Genomic DNA, 21629 nt, shown 5'->3' on the forward strand with positions numbered 1-21629 from the left:
CTAATCAGGCCAGTATTCAAGAATCAAACGACGCGCGGTTTACTTTGCGGAGGCGACGAAGCTTCACATCGTCGTATTCGAGAAGGTGGGAATGCGACGCAGGTCGACGCTGATTGGCTGGCTGGCATGACTAAGCGATGAATTATTGGAACATTGCAAATGTGGCCTTAGCAAGAGAACTCTCTTGCGACGAGACTTTACGACGGAAAATAATCGTTAACAAATACATATTTCATCTCTTAAATGATTATTTATGCATTAAACGCATTCGAAAATATTACCATCTTATGCTAAAGAAATGGGAACTCGAATAAAAGTTACAGGAAAAGATTTTTTCGAGACTGATGTGTCTTATCGCTACTTGAGAATGTTTTGACAAAACATCAGACTATATAACACAGCGTATAACTATATAACATAATGGTTCAAAGCTAAGGAGAGGTTGTCGGCCTACATCCAACCCAGTTATTCATCCTTCCCTCTCTGCTGATCGAAAAATGATTACGTAACTAAGGCGTGAGTACACAAGCATGCATATATACATAGAAATAAAGACATGAAATACATAAGAGGTGGGACAACATGGGCAACAAGGAAACAGGAAAAAAAAAGATTCACGTATATCGGACAGTGAGTTTCATCTTAAACAAAGACGAGGTTGGGTGGATTGTGTGTGCCTGGACTGGCAGAAAGCATATAACACCGTACCACACAGGAGGTTGGTAAAGCATATGCCACTGTACCACACAGGAGGTTGGTAAAGCATATAACATTGTACCACACAGGAGGTTGGTAAAGCATATAACACTGTACGCCACAGGAGGTTGGTAAAGCATATAACACTGTACCACACAGGAGGTTGGTAAATTATATAACACTGTAAAACACAAGAGGTCTTATATAAGGCATATAACACTGTACCACTGATAGAGTGGCAGATATAGGGTGTTTTGGTCGAGGTGGTGTGCAAAGTGAGAGGGTTAGGGAAAATGATTTGGTAAACAGAGAAGTAGTAAAAGCTTTGCGGAAGATGAAAGCCGGCAAGGCAGCAGGTTTGGATGGTATTGCAGTGGAATTTATTAAAAAAGGGGGTGACTGTATTGTTGACTGGTTGGTAAGGTTATTTAATGTATGTATGACTCATGGTGAGGTGCCTGAGGATTGGCAGAATGCGTGCATAGTGCCATTGTACAAAGGCAAAGGGGATAAGAGTGAGTGCTCAAATTACAGAGGTATAAGTTTGTTGAGTATTCCTTGTAAATTATATGGGAGGATATTGATTGAGAGGGTGAATGCATATACAGAGCATCAGATTGGGAAGAGCAGTGTGGTTTCAGAAGTGGTAGAGGATGTGTGGATCAGGTGTTTGCTTTGAAGAATGTATGTGAGAAATACTTAGAAAAGCAAATGGATTTGTATGTAGCATTTATGGATTTGGAGAAGGCATATGATAGAGTTGATAGAGATGCTCTGTGGAAGGTATTAAGAATATATGGTGTGGGAGGCAAGTTGTTAGAAGCAGTGAAAAGTTTTTATCGAGGATGTAAGGCATGTGTACGTGTAGGAAGAGAGGAAAGTGATTGGTTCTCAGTGAATGTAGGTTTGCGGCAGGGGTGTGTGATGTCTCCATGGTTGTTTAATTTGTTTATGGATGGGGTTGTTAGGGAGGTGAATGCAAGAGTTTTGGAAAGAGGGGCAAGTATGAAGTCTGTTGGGGATGAGAGAGCTTGGGAAGTGAGTCAGTTGTTGTTCGCTGATGATACAGCGCTGGTGGCTGATTCATGTGAGAAACTGCAGAAGCTGGTGACTGAGTTTGGTAAAGTGTGTGAAAGAAGAAAGTTAAGAGTAAATGTGAATAAGAGCAAGGTTATTAGGTACAGTAGGGTTGAGGGTGAAGTCAATTGGGAGGTGAGTTTGAATGGAGAAAAACTGGAGGAAGTGAAGTGTTTTAGATATCTGGGAGTGGATCTGGCAGCGGATGGAACCATGGAAGCGGAAGTGGATCATAGGGTGGGGGAGGGGGCGAAAATTCTGGAAGCCTTGAAGAATGTGTGGAAGTCGAGAACATTATCTCGGAAAGCAAAAATGGGTATGTTTGAAGGAATAGTGGTTCCAACAATGTTGTATGGTTGCGAGGCGTGGGCTATAGATAGAGTTGTGCGCAGGAGGATGGATGTGCTGGAAATGAGGTGTTTGAGGACAATGTGTGGTGTGAGGTGGTTTGATCGAGTAAGTAACGTAAGGGTGAGAGAGATCTGTGGAAATAAAAAGAGCGTGGTTGAGAGAGCAGAAGAGGGTGTTTTGAAATGGTTTGGGCACATGGAGAGAATGAGTGAGGAAAGATTGACCAAGAGGATATATGTGTCGGAGGTGGAGGGAACGAGGAGAAGAGGGAGACCAAATTGGAGGTGGAAAGATGGAGTGAAAAAGATTTTGTGTGATCGGGGCCTGAGCATGCAGGAGGGTGAAAGGAGGGCAAGGAATAGAGTGAATTGGAGCGATGTGGTATACCGCGGTTGACGTGCTGTCAGTGGATTGAATCAGGGCATGTGAAGCGTCTGGGGTAAACCATGGAAAGCTGTGTAGGTATGTATATTTGCGTGTGTGGACGTGTATGTATATACATGTGTATGGGGGTGGGTTGGGCCATTTCTTTCGTCTGTTTCCTTGCGCTACCTCGCAAACGCGGGAGACAGCGACAAAGCAAAAAAAAAAAAAAAAAAAAAAACACTGTACCACACAGGAGGCTGGTGAAGCACATAACACTGGACTATATAGGAAGTTGGTAAAGCATATTTCTTTATGTTTTTCTATTTTTACGATGTAGGTTCCAGCCTTAATCAAACTATAGAGAGAACTAAGAAAAGGAAAGAGAAGAGACGAAGGAAAAAATTTATAAATTTTGGGAAGTGAAAAACCTGTCTTTTCGAATGTGGCAGGTCATAGTTATTGGGAGAAACATGAGAAGGTAGAGCGTTCCAAAGCTTTGACGTGTAAGGAATTAAAATAATCTTCAAAACAGCCCACCCTTGAGTTGCCAACAGCCACACAATAATCATGTGACGCAGCAGTTTTCCGAATATTGTGTGGTCTAGCTAGTGGTGGGAGCATACAAGCAGCCAGCTCTCGGGGGCAGGGAAAGTGAACTCACATTGCGGCGTAAGGGAAGAGGATCAAGTTTGGAAATTAGCCTGGGAGAGTTTATAAGTCGAACCACTCTCAACTCACCTCAGTCAGGTATGGATGCAGAACTAGAACCACCCCAGAAGTGGGAGCTTTCCTCCATATAAAACCGAATCAATACTTAATATAAATGGAGCAACTTTTCAGAAAAATAGATGTTTTAACATCCAAATGGGACATCCAGTTTCCTAGAGCTTATTGCTATTTCCGCAATGTGGGGTTTCCAAGAAAGAGTGGATGTTACAGTAATACCAAGCATGTACATCGAGTCGGGAGCTGTAATCAGAGAACGTAAAAGGCGAGACAAGCGTTGTGAGGAGTTTTCGATAGATAGATGGGTAGAAACTGGGTCGTAGAGTCATTAAACTTAGCTAGATTTTGTGCGCCCCACTGAGATATTCTGTCCAAGTCTGACTTTATTGAGTAAGCTGTGTTAAGACGAGATGCAAATCGAGTGAGAAAAGAAGGAACAGAATCGAAGGATGTGGATGAGTCGTAAGCGCATGAATGCATTCACTTATTTGTGGAGGAGAGGAAACCGTTGAAACAAAGGGAGAAAAAGTTTAAGGGACGGAATAGAACCTTAAAGGACACCGCTTTTATTAGAGAGAAAGGGGAAGGTTGATCCATAAACAACCACAGAGACAGATTGGCCAAAGAGAAAGCTAGACATGAAGGAGCAAAGTGAAGGAGGGAATCCAAAAGAGAGGAGCTTAAAGATGAGACCCCGATGACACACAATGTCAAAAGCTTTGGAAATGTTACAGGCAACTATATATGACTTCCAAAAAACTTTCTGGGGTGATGGCCCTACATTAGTAAGATAGGAGAGAATATCACCAGTGGATCTCGCCTTACGGAAGCCATACTGGTGATCAAAAAGAAGAATGTGGGTTTTGATGTGTATAAGGCTATGAGAGTTGAGTAAGGATTCAGAGTCTTTGGAAATAGTAGATGGCGAACTTTGGCAATAGGACAATGGTTAGAGGGGTCAAAGCCGTTGCCATTCTTAGGAATGGGATGTATCAATGCATACTTTCAAGGAGAAGGAAAAGTTTGTCTTTAAACTGAAACAGAACACATGAACAAGCACAGGTGCAAGTCAGAGGCACACTCTTTCAGTACACAGGGAGGAATGCCATCAGGACCATAAACCTTGCTTGTGTCTAGAGAGACACGCGATTCTCGGACTGTCTGGAAAGAGATTACAGGGAGGGCATAGGTTTGCTAAAAGGAGAATCAGGTGATGAAGGAATATTGGGATCATCCAAGGTGGAATTAGAGGAGAAACGGAAACCAAATATAGCTGCTTTCTCTGCGGGAGAGACAATAATAGTACCGTTAGAACAGAAAAGTGAAGGTAAGGTAGAACAACAGTAGTTTGCGATGCCCTTACCTGAAGACCAGAGAGAGTTATCTCACTTCCTTTGAATAAAGAAGGAACGCTTCGTTAGACGGACACAGTGCTTACAATGATTACGGGCGGTCATGAAAGCAGAATGGGAGTTAAAGGAAAGAGTGTTTCTAAGCCTGATATGCCGCATCCCTCAGAGTGGCCTCAGAGCAGGAAGTGTTGAATTATAGACTGGAAGAAAAGGTAGTCTTGGAGGAAGAGGGGAGAAATGCTTGGTAAAACATATAACACTGTACCACACAAGGGGTTGGTAAATCATAAAACAATGTACCACACAGAAAGTTCGTAAAGCATATGACATTGTACCACCAAGGAGATGGGTAAAGCACATAACACTGTACCACACAGAGGATTGGTAAACCACACAACATTGTATCGCAGAGAAGGTAAAAGGATATAGTACTGCTCCACACAAGAGACTGGTAAAGCATATAACACTGCTACACAGGAGGTTGGTAAAGTATAAAACGTTGTACCACACAGAAGGTTGATAAAGCATATAACGCTATACCACACAGAGGATTGGTAAAGCACACAACATTCTAACACAGGAAGTGTTAAAAGATAAGAGTGCTGTTCCACACAAAAGGATGGTAGAGCATATAACACTGTTCCACAGGATGTTCATAACAATATAACTGTACCAAATAAAAGGTTGGCAAAGCATATAACACTATCCCACACAGGAGGTTGGTAAAGCAAATAACGCTGTACCACACAGGAGGCTGGTAAAGCATATGATATTGTACCCCGCATGCTGTTGGTAAAGCATATAATACTGTACCACACAGAGGACTAGTAAAGCATACAATATTGTACCACACAGATCAGTAAAATATATGATACTGTACCACACAGGAAGTTGGTAAAAAATATAGAACTGTCCCACAGAGGACGTTGGTATAACATGTAACACATATAAAACATATAAAACATATGTAAAACATATAAAACTGTATCACACAGGATTTTGGTAGGACATATAACACTGTACCACACAGGAGGCTGGTAATTCATATAGTAATGTATCACATAGGAGGTTGGTAAAGCTTATGATACTGTACCATAGAGGAGGTTAGTAAAGTATCTAATAGCGTTGTTGATTGTATGTATGGATCATGGAGAAGTGCCTAAGGATTGGCGGAATGCATGCATAATGCCATTGTACAAAGGCAAAGAGGATAAAGATGAGTGTTCATATTACAGATGCATAAGTTTATTGAGTATTCCTGGGAAATTGTATGGAAGGGTATTGAATGAGAGCATAAGGCATGTACAGAGCTTCAGATTTGGGAAGAACAGTGTGGTTTCAGAAGTGGTAGAGGATGTGTGAATCAGGTGTTTGCTTTGAAGAATGTGTGTGAGAAATACTTAGAAAAACAGATGGATTTGTATGTAGCATTTATAGATCTGGAGAAGGCATATGATAGGGTGGATAGAGACGCTTTGTGGAATGTTTTAACAGTATATGGTGTGGGAGGCAAGTTGCCAGAGGCAGTGAAAAGTTTTTAACAAGGATGTAATGTATGTGTACGAGTAGGAAGAGAGGAAAGTGATTGGTTCCAAGTAAATGTCAGTTTGCGGCAGGGGTGCGTGATGTCTTCATTGTTGCTTAATTTGTTTATGGATGGGGTGGTTAGGGAGGTGAATGCAAGAGTTTTGGAGAGAGGGGCAAGTATGCAGTCTGTTCTGGTTGAGATGGCTTGGGAAGTGAGTCAGCTGTTGTCCGATGATGATACAATGCTGATGGCTGATTCGGGTGAGAAACTGCAAAAGATGGTGACTGAGTTTGGTAAAGTGTGTGAAAGAAGAAAGTTGAGAGTAAATGTTAATAAGAGCAAGGTTATTAGGGTCAGTAGGGTTGAAGAACAAGTAAACTGGGAAGTAAGTTTGAATGGAGAAAAAATGGAGGAAGTGAAGTACTTTAGATATCTGGATGAGCAGCGGATGGAACCATGGAAGCGGAAGTGAGTCACAGGGTGCGGGTGGAGCGAAAGTTCTGGGAGCGTTGAAGAATGTGTGGAAGGCGAGAACGGTTTCTCGGAGAGCAAAAATGGGTATGTTTGAAGGAATAGTGGTCCCTACAATGTTATATGGTTGCGAGGCATGGGCTAAACATAGGGTTGTGCGAAGGAAGGGGGATGTGTTGGAAATGAAAAGTTTGAGGGAAATTGTGGTGTGAGGCGGTTGACCGAGTAAGTAATGAAATAAAAAGAGTGTGGTTTAGAGAGCAGAAGAGGGTGTGTTAGAATTGTTTGGACACATGGAGAGAATGAGTGAGGAAAGATTGACAAAGGGGAAATATGTGTCAGAGGTGGAGGAAAGAAGAAGCGGGAGGCCAAATTGGAGGTGGAACGATGGAGTGAAAAAGATTTTGATCGATCGGGTCCTGAACATACAGGAGGGTGAAAGGCATGCAAGGAATAGCGTGAACTGGAACGATGAGGTATATCGGGGTCGCCATGCTGTCAATGGATTGAACCAGGGAATGTGAAGCGTCTGGGGTAAACCATGGAAAGTTCTGTGGGGCCTGGATGTGGAAAGGGAGCTGTGGTTTCGGTGCATTACACATGACAGCTAGAGACTGAGCGTGAACCTATGTGGCTTTTTCTCTGTTCCTGGTGCTGCCTCGCTGGATGAGAGGGAGGGGGGGGGGAGATGCTATTTTGTGTGTGGCGGGGTGGCGACAGAATGGGTGAAAGCAGGAAATATGAATATGTACATGAGTATCTATGCATATGTCTGTTTATATATATGTATGTATACGTTGAAATGTATAAGTATGTATATGTGCGTGAGTGGGCGTTTATGGATATACATGCGTATGTGGGTGGGTTGGGCCAATCCTCGTCTGTTTCCTTGCGCTGCCTCGCTAACGAGGGAGACGGCGTTTAAGCATAATATAAAAGAAGTAATAACCACACAGGAGGTTGGTAAACTGTATGATACTGCACCGTGCAAGAAATTGGTAAAACACTTAACAATATACCACGCAGGAAGTTGGTTGAACATATGATACTGTACCACGAAGGAGTAATGTATAATACTTCACCATATAGGAAGTTGGTAAAACATATAACACTGCACCACAAATTGGGTTAGTAAAAGATATAACACTGTACAACACAGGAGGTTGGTAAAGCATATAACACTATACCACACGAGGGTTGATAAAGCATACAATATTGTAACACAGTAGAAGTTGTTAAAGGATATAGAATTCTTCAACACAAGGGGATGATAAAGTATATAACACTTTGCCACACAGGAGGCTGGTGATGTATATATTGCTGTACCACACAGGAGTGTGGTAAAACTTAGAATACTGTACCACAGAAGAGGTTTGTAAAGTATGTAATACTGTACCACACATGAGGTTGGTAAACTGCATATTACTGCTCCATTCAAGAAGTTGGTAAAACACATAGCTGTACCACACAGAAGGTTGGTTAAGCATATGACACTCTTAGGAGGTTGTTAAAGGATATGATACTGTACCACAACGGAGGTTGGTATTGCATAACACTGGTATTGCATAACACTGTACCCAACATGAGTCTGGTAAACCATATGAAGCAGTACCACACAGGAGCTTGGTTAAGCATACAAAATTGTACCACACATAATGATGATAAAACATATAATATTGTACCACGAGGGAGTTTGGTAGAAAATACAATAATCTAACCGCAGGGATGGTTGGTAAAGCATGTAAAACTGTACAACATTAGAGGTTGGTAAAGTATCTAACACTGTGCCACACAGGAGGTTGGTAAGCCACATAACATTGTATCACAGAGAAATTTGGTAAAGGATATAGTAATGTTCCACAGAAGAGGTTGGTGAAGCATATAACACTGTGCTGCACAGGAGGTTGGTAAAGCATATAACACTGTACCACACAGGAGGCTGGTAAAACATATGATGCTGTACCACAGAGGAGGTTGGTAATGCATATAATAATGTACTACACAGGAGGTTGGTAAAGTATATAACACTGTATCACAGAGGAGGTTGGTAAAGTATATAACACTGTATCACAGAGGAGGTTGGTAAAGTATATAACACTGTATCACAGAGGAGGTTGGTAAAGTATATAACACTGTATCACAGAGGAGGCTGGTAAAGTATATAACACTGTATCACAGAGGAGGTTGGTAAAGTATATAAAACTGCGCTGCACAGCAGGTCGGTAAAGTATGTAATGCTGTACCACAGAGAAGGCTGGTAAATCATGTATTACTGTACCTCTGAAGGAAGTTCGTAAAGCATATGGCACTGTACCACAAAGCAGGTTGGTAGAGCATCTAAGACTATACCTCACAGGAGGTTGATATAACATATAACACTTTACCTAACAAGGGGTTGGTAAAACATGTATCACACAGGAAGTTAGAAGGAGCTGGATCTTCAATAAAGTATAAGGGTAAGACTTCTTAAGTGAATGAAAATTACCTTGATGGAGGGGAATAATGGATGCGTCAGATTATACTTTCTGCAATTCTTCTGTCATGAGTGGCGTGTTTCAGTCTTGGGATCATTGGTTCTTTTAATCTACTTAAAGTACTTGGCAGAAGAATTGGACTACCACGTGAATATGTTTGTAGATGATGCCAAATTCATGAAGAAAATATAGTGAGGACGATTTTATCAATTTACAGGTGGACTTAGATAACCATCAAAGTTGATTTAATGCATGTTCAGTGAAGTTTAATCAGAGTACGGTGTGTGTGTGTGTGGGGGGGGGGGGGGACGCAGTAAAAAAACTAACCTCAACATGAATATTATTTAGCAGAAAACAGCTGTTGGAATCTGTGTGTGAATCGGATTTGAGACTCGACACCGTACCTAACCTGTCGTCAGAGTCCCATCTTGGGAAAATTGTAAAGGGGGTAAACTCTCTGCTGGCAAATATCAGAATCACACTTAAGTACATGGGTAACAGAGGCAATAGCATGAAAAAGCAAAAATTATGTCAGGAGAGATTTTCTTTTTCATACTTGATCGCTGTTTCACACGCTAGCGAGGTAGCGCCAGCAAAAGGCAAAGCAAAACTGCATCCGCTTACATCAATCTATAGCTTTCACATGTAATGCATCGAAACCACAGCTCTCTCTCCACAACCAGGCTCCACAGACCTTTCCATGGTTTACCCCAGACGCTTCACATGCTCTGATTCAGTCCATTCATAGAACATCGACCCCAGTATATTACATCGTTCTAATTCACTCTATTCCGTGCACGCCTTTCACCCTCTTGCATGTTCAAGCCCCAATCTCTCAACATCTTTTCACTTCATCCTTCCATTTCCAATTTGTTCTCCCCGATCTACTTGTTCATTTCACTTGTGACACATATGTCCTCTTTTGTCAACCCATTCTCACTCATTCTTTCCACGTGTCCAAACCATCTCAGCACAGCCCTTCAGCTCTCTCAACTATGCTCTTTCTATTACCACACATCTCTCTTACCCTTTCATTACTTACTCGATCAAACCATTTCACACCACATATTGCCCTTAATCATACCATTTATAACATCCATCTACCTCCCCACACCTTATCTATAGCCCATGCTTCGCACCCATATATTATTGTTGTGACAACTATTCCTTCAAACATACCCAATTCTATCTGAATTGTAACTGAATTAGAGTAGAACTCCCTCCCAAAACCCATTACGTAGGTAATCACCAATAGATGAACAGACACACGAGCCCCTGTAGTGCTGTGCTTAGCGATGCGAGTCATCCAGTCTAACAAGCCGTAGTTGGAGTCCCTGACATGGCAGCCGACTCACAACCAGTCCTGTTGCTCATCCAGTCTTTAACGGTTTGTCCTTGAATGGGTCCCTGGTGTAAGCTAGGATGTTTGTGCTTGTGTGTTTAAGATACTACATCTATACAAGGTGAAGAGATAGAGGAACACAAATATAAGATTCCTTCCCCGTAAACACGTAAATAGCAATCACGAACATTAATCAAAGATAACAATGGGACAACTTGCCAAGATCACTATAAATAGCGTTGACGCAGTCCATCCCAGCCTGGAAGACGACGTCAAATCTCTCCTGTTCATACCACCTCCCTAGGTACTGCAAATGGTAAGCAAGAGTGATGGAGGTTAAGTTGGAAATGATGGATAAGCAGTAGCGTTGATCGAGGTAAATTTGGAATGATATAGATGTATAGTGAGGGTGATGGTGATAAGCTGTGGCTATGGAGCGGTGAGCTGGGGTGATAAATGATTAGTTAAGGCGGTGGGGAGTGAGTTGGGGTGGCAGATGATCAGCTGACGGGTGAGTTAGGGTAGCTGATGGTTAGCAAAGGCGGTGAGAGAGATGTTTAGGATAATAGTGAAGTGGTAGGGGTGAAGGAGGGTGAGTTGCAGTGATGGAAAATTAGCAGTGGATGCGGAGCGTCAGCTGTGAAAAACAAGTCTGGTAAGTATGGACTGGGGTCATGAACAAGTACCAGGATCAATAGACAAGTACCAGGAATGATGGTGGATCACTTGAGGTGATGGTTCAGTACCAGTATTAGCTATAATGGTAAAGGATTATCATGAAATGAAGGAAGATCAATGACGATGATAATAATAATGATAATGATAATGATAACAATAATAATATGATAATAATAATGATATTAATAATAATACTAATAACAATAATAATAATAATGATAATAATAATAATAATAATAATAATGATAATAATAATAATAATAATAATAATAATGATAATAATAATAATGATAATAATAATAATAATGATAATAATGATAATAGAATAATGATAATAACAATATTATTTATCTATATGTATATCTTATTTATCTATTTTCCTTTGTCGGTGTCTCCCGCATTAGCGAGGTAGCGCAAGGAAACAGACGAAAGAATGGCCCAACCCACCCACATACACATGTATATACATACACGTCCACACACGCAAATATACATACCTATTCATCTCAACGTATACATATATATACACACACAGACATATACATATATACACATGTACATAATTCATACTGTCTGCCTTTATTCATTCCCATCGCCACCTCGCCACACATGAAATAACAACCCCCTCTCCCTGCATGTGTGCGGGGTAGCGCTAGGAAAGACAACAAAGGCCACATTCGTTTCAATAATAATAATAATAATAATAATAATAATAATAATAATAATAATAATAATAATAACAACAATAATAATAATGATAATAAAAACAGTAATAATAATGATAATGATAACAATAATGATGATAGTAATATTGATAGTAACAATGCAATGATAACAGCAATAATGATAATAGTAACGATAATGATATTGATAATACTAATCAGTGAGATACATTCGATATGGGTTAACAAGTCCAGAACTCACAGGGACGGGGTCAAAGTCATATTTTTCTGTGATGTTGGGACAGTTGCCCAGGCTGAAGTACCTCGTATGAGGCCTGCTTGCCTGGCCTACACCTGCAGTCACCACAAGCAACATCACCACCACCGTCCTCACCATCTGTGGGATGCATAGGTTCACAGGGTTATTAATTACAATACCAGCATGACCACCCCCCATCCTCGCCATCTGTGGAAAGACAGATTTAGATGGCTACAACATGAGCAAGATCACCATCATCCACACCATCTGTGGGAAGAACAAGTTAAGGTGGCAGTCAGATACAACTGTGACAACAGAAATTCTAATCATATCACATACATGACAACTCTTTTTTGTAGCTAGATGGTAAATAACTTCATTCCACACTGACGTTCGTTATGATGAAGTTCCGTAAGACCTACACGAAAGCTGGTAAGTAAAGTTTCGGTGACAAAACTCAATGATGAACATCTTAATCTGTATTTGGTACATTTAACGAAGCATAGATCAGATGATGGCAATATTCTAACCTTTTGATATACCCAAAATATATCCCCGAGTGAATTTAGCGCTATGGACACAGTTAATGAATAAGATCCCGTAAGAGGAGTCAAGGCCGTCGTTCATATTCCCAGCCCTGTAGTGAAGCAGACAGATGAGTATGTCAAACTTATGAATGAATGTGATACATACGCTGAACACACCCTGGTTGGTCAGCATGGCAGAACAGCCCAACATTGGATTCTGTGCGTGAAGCCGCTATGCTGGTGTGCTTCAGATGTCAGATGGTGAAGCCCTCTTAATCAGGCGTACTGCAGTCATTCTCACATCCTACTGTGGATATGACACTTGAACAGACCTTGAATGCTGATGCAGTGCATCCCTTGTAACTAGCGAAGTCTCACTCACGCTCTTAGGTTATGCAAGGAATTGCTGGATGGTGACTAGATCAATACGCAGCTCAGTGGCTGTGAACCTTTCAACACTAGCAGGGGTAGCCTCATCTGAAGATATTACTGGTAGGCATAGCCCGATATGATGACATTATTGGCAGGGGTAGCCTCATCTGATGACATTATTGGCAGGGGTAGTCTCATCTGATGACGTTATTGGCAGGGGTAGCCTCATCTGAGACATTATTGGCAGGGGTAGCCTCATCTGATGACATCATTGGCAGGGGTAGCCTCATCTGAAGATACTACTGGCAGGGATAGCCCCATATGATGACATTACTGACAGGGATAGCATTATCTAATAGCATTACTGGCATGGATAGCATCATCTGAAGACACTGATGGCAGGGGTAGCCTCATCTGATGACACGAAATATCTGAAGTTATATAAGATTCAGAAAGACCTTGATGATCTATCTAAACTTGTCTCGGATATTCAGTCTACAGTGAACACATTTACAGAGGATGTAGACGACAATTTCAAGCATCTTGCCTCTAGACAGGAAGTTGCAGATCCTGTCAAAGATGACCTCCTGGGTTAGGTTACACAGGGTGAAGCTTGATCTGCTGAATTCCGATAGGGTAAGACAGTTCCGGGGCGCAAAGTTAACAACTTTTTTGTTTGCTGAAGTAAAGACTAAAGTTCAAACAAAAGAGAAGAAAGAATTGTAAGAAGCAAGTGACCTTTTAGATCAGATACATCTGGTCAATACAGTGGAAAAGACCGATCGTTCGAAAGTTCTGAATTTTCTCTCACACCGATTCTACTGTCCTCGGCACACACGGATACATGATGCAACCCAGTAAGTAAATCAGAGGTGATACGAAGGCTAGAGACTATGGTGTTTGATTGTGCCAATCCTAGTAAAGGTAACCCCACCATTGTTGATGGAACATTTCTGCTACATACACAGCAGAAACTTCCACTACGTATGGTGGCATTACCAGATGCTACATACACAGCAGAAACTTCCACTACGTATGGTGGCATTACCAGATGCTACATACACAGCAGAACCTTCCAGTGACGTATGGTGGCATTACCAGATGCTACATACACAGCAGAACCTTCCACCGACGTATGGCGGTTTTATCAGAATGATACAATTTCACTCGTATCAAATGACGGGGCAAGTCCATTACGTCTGTGATACACGTGTTTCTCCCTTTATCAAGGACATCAAGAACACAGAAGGACAGTTTCACTGTTCGCAGGACAGCAACGTGGGTCCAGTTCAGATCGTCCAAGACTGGGCAGACTGCAGTGAAATCATCTTTATTTATAAGTGCACACTCCTCCAGGTCTGAGCCATAGAGTTATGCTGATGTGGTCACCAATTGTATCTTCCATTAGGCAACGACTAGTTCTATTTCACCAGTACCGATGGCATGGTGCGTCCGTCTGTGCCAGTCTTCACATAGCATCATGAAGGTGGTAACGGAATGGTGTTCCACTTACACAACCCTACACAGCATTGATAAGTAACCAATGTCATCATCAGAAGTATCATCACAGACGTGCTGGTCGCTCTCCAGTACTGCATGCCTCAGCAACATACTACTGCTAGATTGTCCCTGCATGCAGGTCTCACCAGCCAAACAACAACACATGACGTCACAGTGACGTAGAAGACTTGGTGGGTGTTATAGACAAGGGCGATCTGGAAGCCTTACCTGGACTACATGCTTTCACAGTCTGTGATTTCTCTGCCTCGTCCTTGAATAAAGGAAAGTTCAAACCCATGTGACTTCATGATAAAAAAAATGATGAATTCAAGGTCTATCTTCTTTCAGAACTGGGCACGTGAAATTTCGTCGGTAGAAACATTGTTGATATGCGCAATATTTGTGTACCAAGTATGTAGGAAGAATAAACTATAATGTGTTAATCATGCAAGATATGACCTAGACAGATATATGCAACATAATTTTGGAAACCAGCCGAAGTCTGTGAAGAGTGTTAACCCAAGTGCACTGTACAATGTGGCAAAGATGTAGAAGAATGCATAATCAAATAGGTCTTGTACACGAACATCAGCTGAAAGTGTGTGGATCCTGAGGAATAATTCATTCACATTTCATTAGTTTGATGATGACCAGTTAGGATGTGACATCAGAACACTCGGTCTGAACCAGCTGCCCACGATGAATGAGATAAGCTGATGATGCATTTAGAGCTTAGCCAGTGTTGACTTATGTTGAATTGTGGTAGTGGCTAACATTATCATGATTATAAACCACTGTTGTTACTCTTACATTGTCTCAAGCTTGTTGATACATCCACGTGGCACATGGATATAACATCCACGTGGCATATGGATATAACATCCACGTGGCACATGGATATAACATCCACGTGGCATATGGATATAACATCCACGTGGCACATGGATATAACATCCACGTGGCATATGGATATAACATCCACGTGGCACATGGATATAACATCCACGTGGCATATGGATATAACATCCACGTGGCACATGGATATAACATCCACGTGGCATATGGATATAACATCCACGTGGCACATGGATATAACATCCACGTGGCATATGGATATAACATCCACGTGGCACATGGATATAACATCCACGTGGCATATGGATATAACATCCACGTGGCACATGGATATAACATCCACGTGGCATATGGATATAACATCCACGTGGCACATGGATATGACATCCACGTGGCATATGGATATAACATCCACGTGGCATATGGATATAACATCCACGTGGCACATGGATATAACATCCACGTGGCACATGGATATAACATCCACGTGGCACATGGATATAACATCCACGTGGCATATGGATATAACATCCACGTGGCACATGGATATAACATCCACATGACGCATGGATATAACATCCTCGTGGCACATGGATATAACATCCACGTGGCATATGGATATAACATCCACGTGGCACATGGATATAACATCCACGTGGCATATGGATATAACATCCACGTGGCACATGGATATAACATCCACGTGGCATATGGATATAACATCCACGTGGCATATGGATATAACATCCACGTGGCACATGGATATAACATCCACGTGGCACATGGATATAACATCCACGTGGCACATGGATATAACATCCACGTGGCACATGGATATAACATCCACTTGGCACATGGATATAACATCCACGTGGCACATGGATATAACATCCACGTGGCACATGATATAACATCCACGTGGCACATGGATATAACATCCACGTGGCACATGGATATAACATCCACGTGGCACATGGATATAACATCCACGTGGCACATGAATATAACATCCACGTGGCACATGGATATAACATCCACGTGGCACATGGATATAACATCCACGTGGCACATGAATATAACATCCACGTGGCACATGGATATAACATCCACTTGGCACATGATATAACATCCACGTGGCACATGGATATAACATCCACGTGGCACATGGATATAACATCCACGTGGCACATTGATATAACATCCACATGGATATGACATCCATGTGTCACATGGATATAACATCCACGTGGCACATGGATATAACATCCACGTGGCACATGAATATAACATCCAAGTGGCACATGGATATAACATCCACGTAGCACATGGATATAACATCCACGTGGCACATGAATATAACATCCACGTGGCACATGGGTATAACATCCACGTGGCACATGGATATAACATCCACATGGCACATGGGTATAACATCCACGTGGCACATGAATATAACATCCACGTGGCACATGGATATAACATCCACGTGGCACATTGATGTAATATCCACATGGATATAACATCCATGTGGAACATGGATATAACGTCCACGTGGCACATGGATATAACATCCACGTGGCACATTGATATAATATCCATGGATATAACATCCATTGGCACATGGATATAACATCCACGTGGCACATGGATATAACATCCACGTGGCACATTGATGTAATATCCACATGGATATAACATCCATGTGGAACATGGATATAACGTCCACGTGGCACATGGATATAACATCCACGTGGCACATTGATATAATATCCATGGATATAACATCCATTGGCACATGGATATAACATCCACGTGGCACATGGATATAACATCCACGTGGCACATTGATATAATATCCACATGGATATAACATCCATGTGGCACATGGATATAACATCCACGTGGCACATGGATATAACATCCACGTGGCACATGGATATAACATCCACGTGGCACATGGATATAACATCCACGTGGCACATGGATATAACATCCACGTGGCACATGGATATAACATCCACGTGGCACATGGATATAACATCCACGTGGCACATGGATATAACATCCACGTGGCACATGGATATAACATCCACGTGGCACATGGATATAACATCCACGTGGGACATGGATATAACATCCACGTGGCACATGGATATAACATCCATGTGGGACATGGATATAACATCCACGTGGCACATGGATATAACATCCACGTGGCACATTGATATAACATCCACGTGGCACATGAATATAACATTGTTTTAGTATGATGGTAATTGTGTTGTAATTATGGCAGTGACGGGTTCATAATGCACAATGAGACTGGTGGTGCATGATGTGATAGTTTGTTTGCATCGTGGTGATAGTATGTTTGCATCGTGGTGATAGCATGTTTGCATCGTGGTGATAGCATGTTTGCATCGTGGTGATAGTATGTTTGCATCGTGGTGATAGTATGTTTGCATCGTGGTGATAGCATGTTTGCATCGTGGTGATAGTATGTTTGCATCGTGGTGATAGTATGTTTGCATCGTGGTGATAATATGTTTGCATCGTGGTGATAGTATGTTTGCATCGTGGTGATAGTATGTTTGCATCGTGGTGATAGCATGTTTGCATCGTGGTGATAGTATGTTTGCATCGTGGTGATAGTATGTTTGCATCGTGGTGATAATATGTTTGCATCGTGGTGATAGTATGTTTGCATCGTGGTGATAGTATGTTTGCATCGTGGTGATAATATGTTTGCATCGTGGTGATAGTATGTTTGCATCGTGGTGATAGTATGTTTGCATCGTGGTGATAGCATGTTTGCATCGTGGTGATAGTATGTTTGCATCGTGGTGATAGTATGTTTGCATCGTGGTGATAATATGTTTGCATCGTGGTGATAGTATGTTTGCATCGTGGTGATAGTATGTTTGCATCGTGGTGATAGTATGTTTGCATCGTGGTGATAGTATGTTTGCATCGTGGTGATAGCATGTTTGCATCGTGGTGATAGTATGTTTGCATCGTGGTGATAGCATGTTTGCATCGTGGTGATAATATGTTTGCATCGTGGTGATAGTATGTTTGCATCGTGGTGATAGTATGTTTGCATCGTGGTGATAATATGTTTGCATCGTGGTGATAGTATGTTTGCATCGTGGTGATAGTATGTTTGCATCGTGGTGATAGCATGTTTGCATCGTGGTGATAGTATGTTTGCATCGTGGTGATAGCATGTTTGCATCGTGGTGATAATATGTTTGCATCGTGGTGATAGCATGTTTGCATCGTGGTGATAGTATGTTTGCATCGTGGTGATAGTATGTTTGCATCGTGGTGATAATATGTTTGCATCGTGGTGATAGTATGTTTGCATCGTGGTGATAATATGTTTGCATCGTGGTGATAGTATGTTTGCATCGTGGTGATAGTATGTTTGCATCGTGGTGATAGTATGTTTGCATCGTGGTGATAGTATGTTTGCATCGTGGTGATAGTATGTTTGCATCGTGGTGATAGTATGTTTGCATCGTGGTGATAGTATGTTTGCATCGTGGTGATAGTATGTTTGCATCGTGGTGATAGTATGTTTGCATCGTGGTGATAGTATGTTTGCATCGTGGTGATAGTATGTTTGCATCGTGGTGATAGTATGTTTGCATCGTGGTGATAGTATGTTTGCATCGTGGTGATAGTATGTTTGCATCGTGGTGATAGTATGTTTGCATCGTGGTGGTAGGTTATGATCTCCAATCAAAGTTATATTTTCTTATTGTATTGTCAATGTTGGGGTTTGGTATGATGATTACTGTAAAGTTATGCGCTACGGTTATAGTATTCATGATATGAGGAGAACGGTGTAAGAGGAGTAGATGGTAGATGTGTCAGTCATCAACACAATATGGTTTGTGAGCATTTTCGTTTCTTGCAGACCATCAATAGCGAAAGTATCTTAAGAATAACTTGGTCATGTAACCACTTTTTCATCTGAAGACACTTCATTCTTTATCATCATCAGAGTGAATGAACTGCTATCAGGTATCACATTCTCAGCACAATACAAAATACCTATAAAGATAAGGTTTTTGTGATAGACAACAAATGAGTATGTCAACGATGATACACCTCACTATAACTACCATCACACACACACACACACACACACACACACACACACACACACACACACGTCATTTCATACAAGGAATTAATCATGTAGACGAAAGTGGAGAATGATACTAATGATATAACAGTCTTCTGCAGACATATGGCGGCCATCTTGGATTTCCATTATTGAAAATAGTCCTTGATGGTTGATGAGTGCATCTCGCATCTACCTACATACCTGATGCTAATGAGTTAAAATAATGCAGAGCAGACGTATAGATATTCATCTGGTGTGGCGATCATCAGAGAAAATTAACGTCATACTTGTTGAGATAAGGTCGCCCAGGACGTATTTGACAGTATGCCAGTTATGACGCAATTGGTATATAACTGCTCACCCTGATCATCATCACGAAGACTGGTTCAGGTTCTTGAGATAACTTACAAACAAAAAAATATCCTCAGAACTTTTGGCAAATGAAACTCAAGTAGGTGTGTCCGAGGTTGTGGAGTATTCATTTTAAACACCATTTTCACTACGTCATCATATTCACTACGCTGCTGCTATCTTCACTTCAGCCATATCTTCACTGCAATCTCATCTCATGACACAGGTGACACCTTGTTTAGGATGGTAAACTGACACATTGTTCGATTCTCTGGCTCTGAAAACCCTCATGAGATCCACACATTGTAGTGCAGCTGAGAAGATGTTAATGTGCGATGTAGACTTTTCCATGATCGCGTATTTAGTACGTATGTACGTGCCATAGAGAGAGCACACATTAAGGTCAGTTTCAAGTTACTTATGTTTTAAGTCTTATTGTTCAAATGTCAATAAAGTTCAAAGTTGTATACATCTCTCTGAAACTTCCTTTATGACAAAGTCAACAAGTATTAAGATCAAGGTCGTGTCTATACAAAATTGACAAAAATGAGTAAACGATTAGTTCGTTGTATCTTGTGTCAGGTCAGAGGGCAACTGCAACACATTAGATAAACCAGGTTGGGGGATCGTTCGGCGTCCTAGCTACGTCTTTTCGTTGTATATCAGCTGACTTATATTTCTCTCTTGTATCTCCCCTGATGATGTGATTACTACACGAAAGTGTACTTGGGAGCTTATCGTGTGTCATTTTCCCAGTGGACTCATAGGAATATATATATATATATATATATATATATATATATATATATATATATATATATATATATATATATATATATATATATATATATATATATATTTATATATATATATATATATATATATATATATATATATATATATATATATATATATATATTTTTTTTTTTTTTGCTTTGTCGCTGTCTCCCGCGTTTGCGAGGTAGCGCAAGGACACAGACGAAAGAAATGGCCCAACCCACCCCCATACACATGTATATACATACGTCCACACACGCAAATATACATACCTACACAGCTTTCCATGGTTTACCCCAGACGCTTCACATGCCTTGATTCAATCCACTGACAGCACGTCAACCCCGGTATACCACATCGCTCCAGTTCACTCTATTCCTTGCCCTCCTTTCACCCTCCTGCATGTTCAGGCCCCGATCACACAAAATCATTTTCACTCCATCTTTCCACCTCCAATTTGGTCTCCCTCTTCTCCTCGTTCCCTCCACCTCCGACACATATATTCTCTTGGTCAATCTTTCCTCACTCATTCTCTCCATGTGCCCGAACCATTTCAAAACACCCTCTTCTGCTCTCTCAACCACGCTCTTTTTATTTCCACACATCTCTCTCACCCTTACGTTACTTACTCGATCAAATCACCTCACACCACATACTGTCCTCAAACATCTCATTTCCAGCACATCCATATATATATATATATATATATATATATATATATATATATGTATATATATATATATATATATATATATATATATATATATATATATATATATCCCTGGGGATAAGGGAGAAAATACTTCCCACGCATTCCTCACGTGTCGTAGAAGGCGACTAGAGGGGACGGGAGCAGGGGGCCAGAAACCCTCCCCTCCTTGTATTTTAACTTTCTAAAAGGGGAAACAGAAGAAGGAGTCATGCGGGGAGTGCTCATCCTCCTCGAAGGCTCATTTTGGGGTGTCTAAATGTGTGTGGATGTAACCAAGATGAGAAAAAAGGAGAGATAGGTAGTATGTTTGAAGAAAGGAACCTGGATGTTTTGGCTCTGAGTAAAACGAAGCTCAAGGGTAAAAAGGGAAGAATGGTTTGGGAATGTCTTGGGAGTAAAGTCAGGGGTTAGTGAGAGG

General features: G+C 41.2%; 2 protein-coding genes across 2 annotated transcripts in view; both read right to left on the minus strand.

The window, feature by feature from the left end:
• The window catches only part of LOC139749154 (apolipoprotein D-like), a 35066-nt gene that overhangs the window by 5322 nt on the left and 8115 nt on the right, over nucleotides 1–21629 (minus strand). Inside the window, exons 2-3 of the mRNA XM_071662793.1 lie at nucleotides 11986–12120; nucleotides 10603–10690 (exon numbers count right to left, since the gene is read on the minus strand). Of these exons, the coding sequence (XP_071518894.1) occupies nucleotides 10603–10690; nucleotides 11986–12120 (223 nt within the window). The remainder of the gene's footprint in view (nucleotides 1–10602; nucleotides 10691–11985; nucleotides 12121–21629) is intronic.
• LOC139748900 (DNA repair endonuclease XPF-like) overlaps nucleotides 12206–21629 on the minus strand; it is a 65527-nt gene continuing 56103 nt past the window's right edge. Inside the window, exon 2 of the mRNA XM_071662263.1 lies at nucleotides 12206–12249. Coding sequence (XP_071518364.1) covers nucleotides 12206–12249 — 44 coding nt within the window. The remainder of the gene's footprint in view (nucleotides 12250–21629) is intronic.

This window comes from Panulirus ornatus, chromosome 6, assembly GCF_036320965.1.
Source record: "Panulirus ornatus isolate Po-2019 chromosome 6, ASM3632096v1, whole genome shotgun sequence".
Lineage (NCBI taxonomy): Eukaryota > Metazoa > Arthropoda > Malacostraca > Decapoda > Palinuridae > Panulirus > Panulirus ornatus.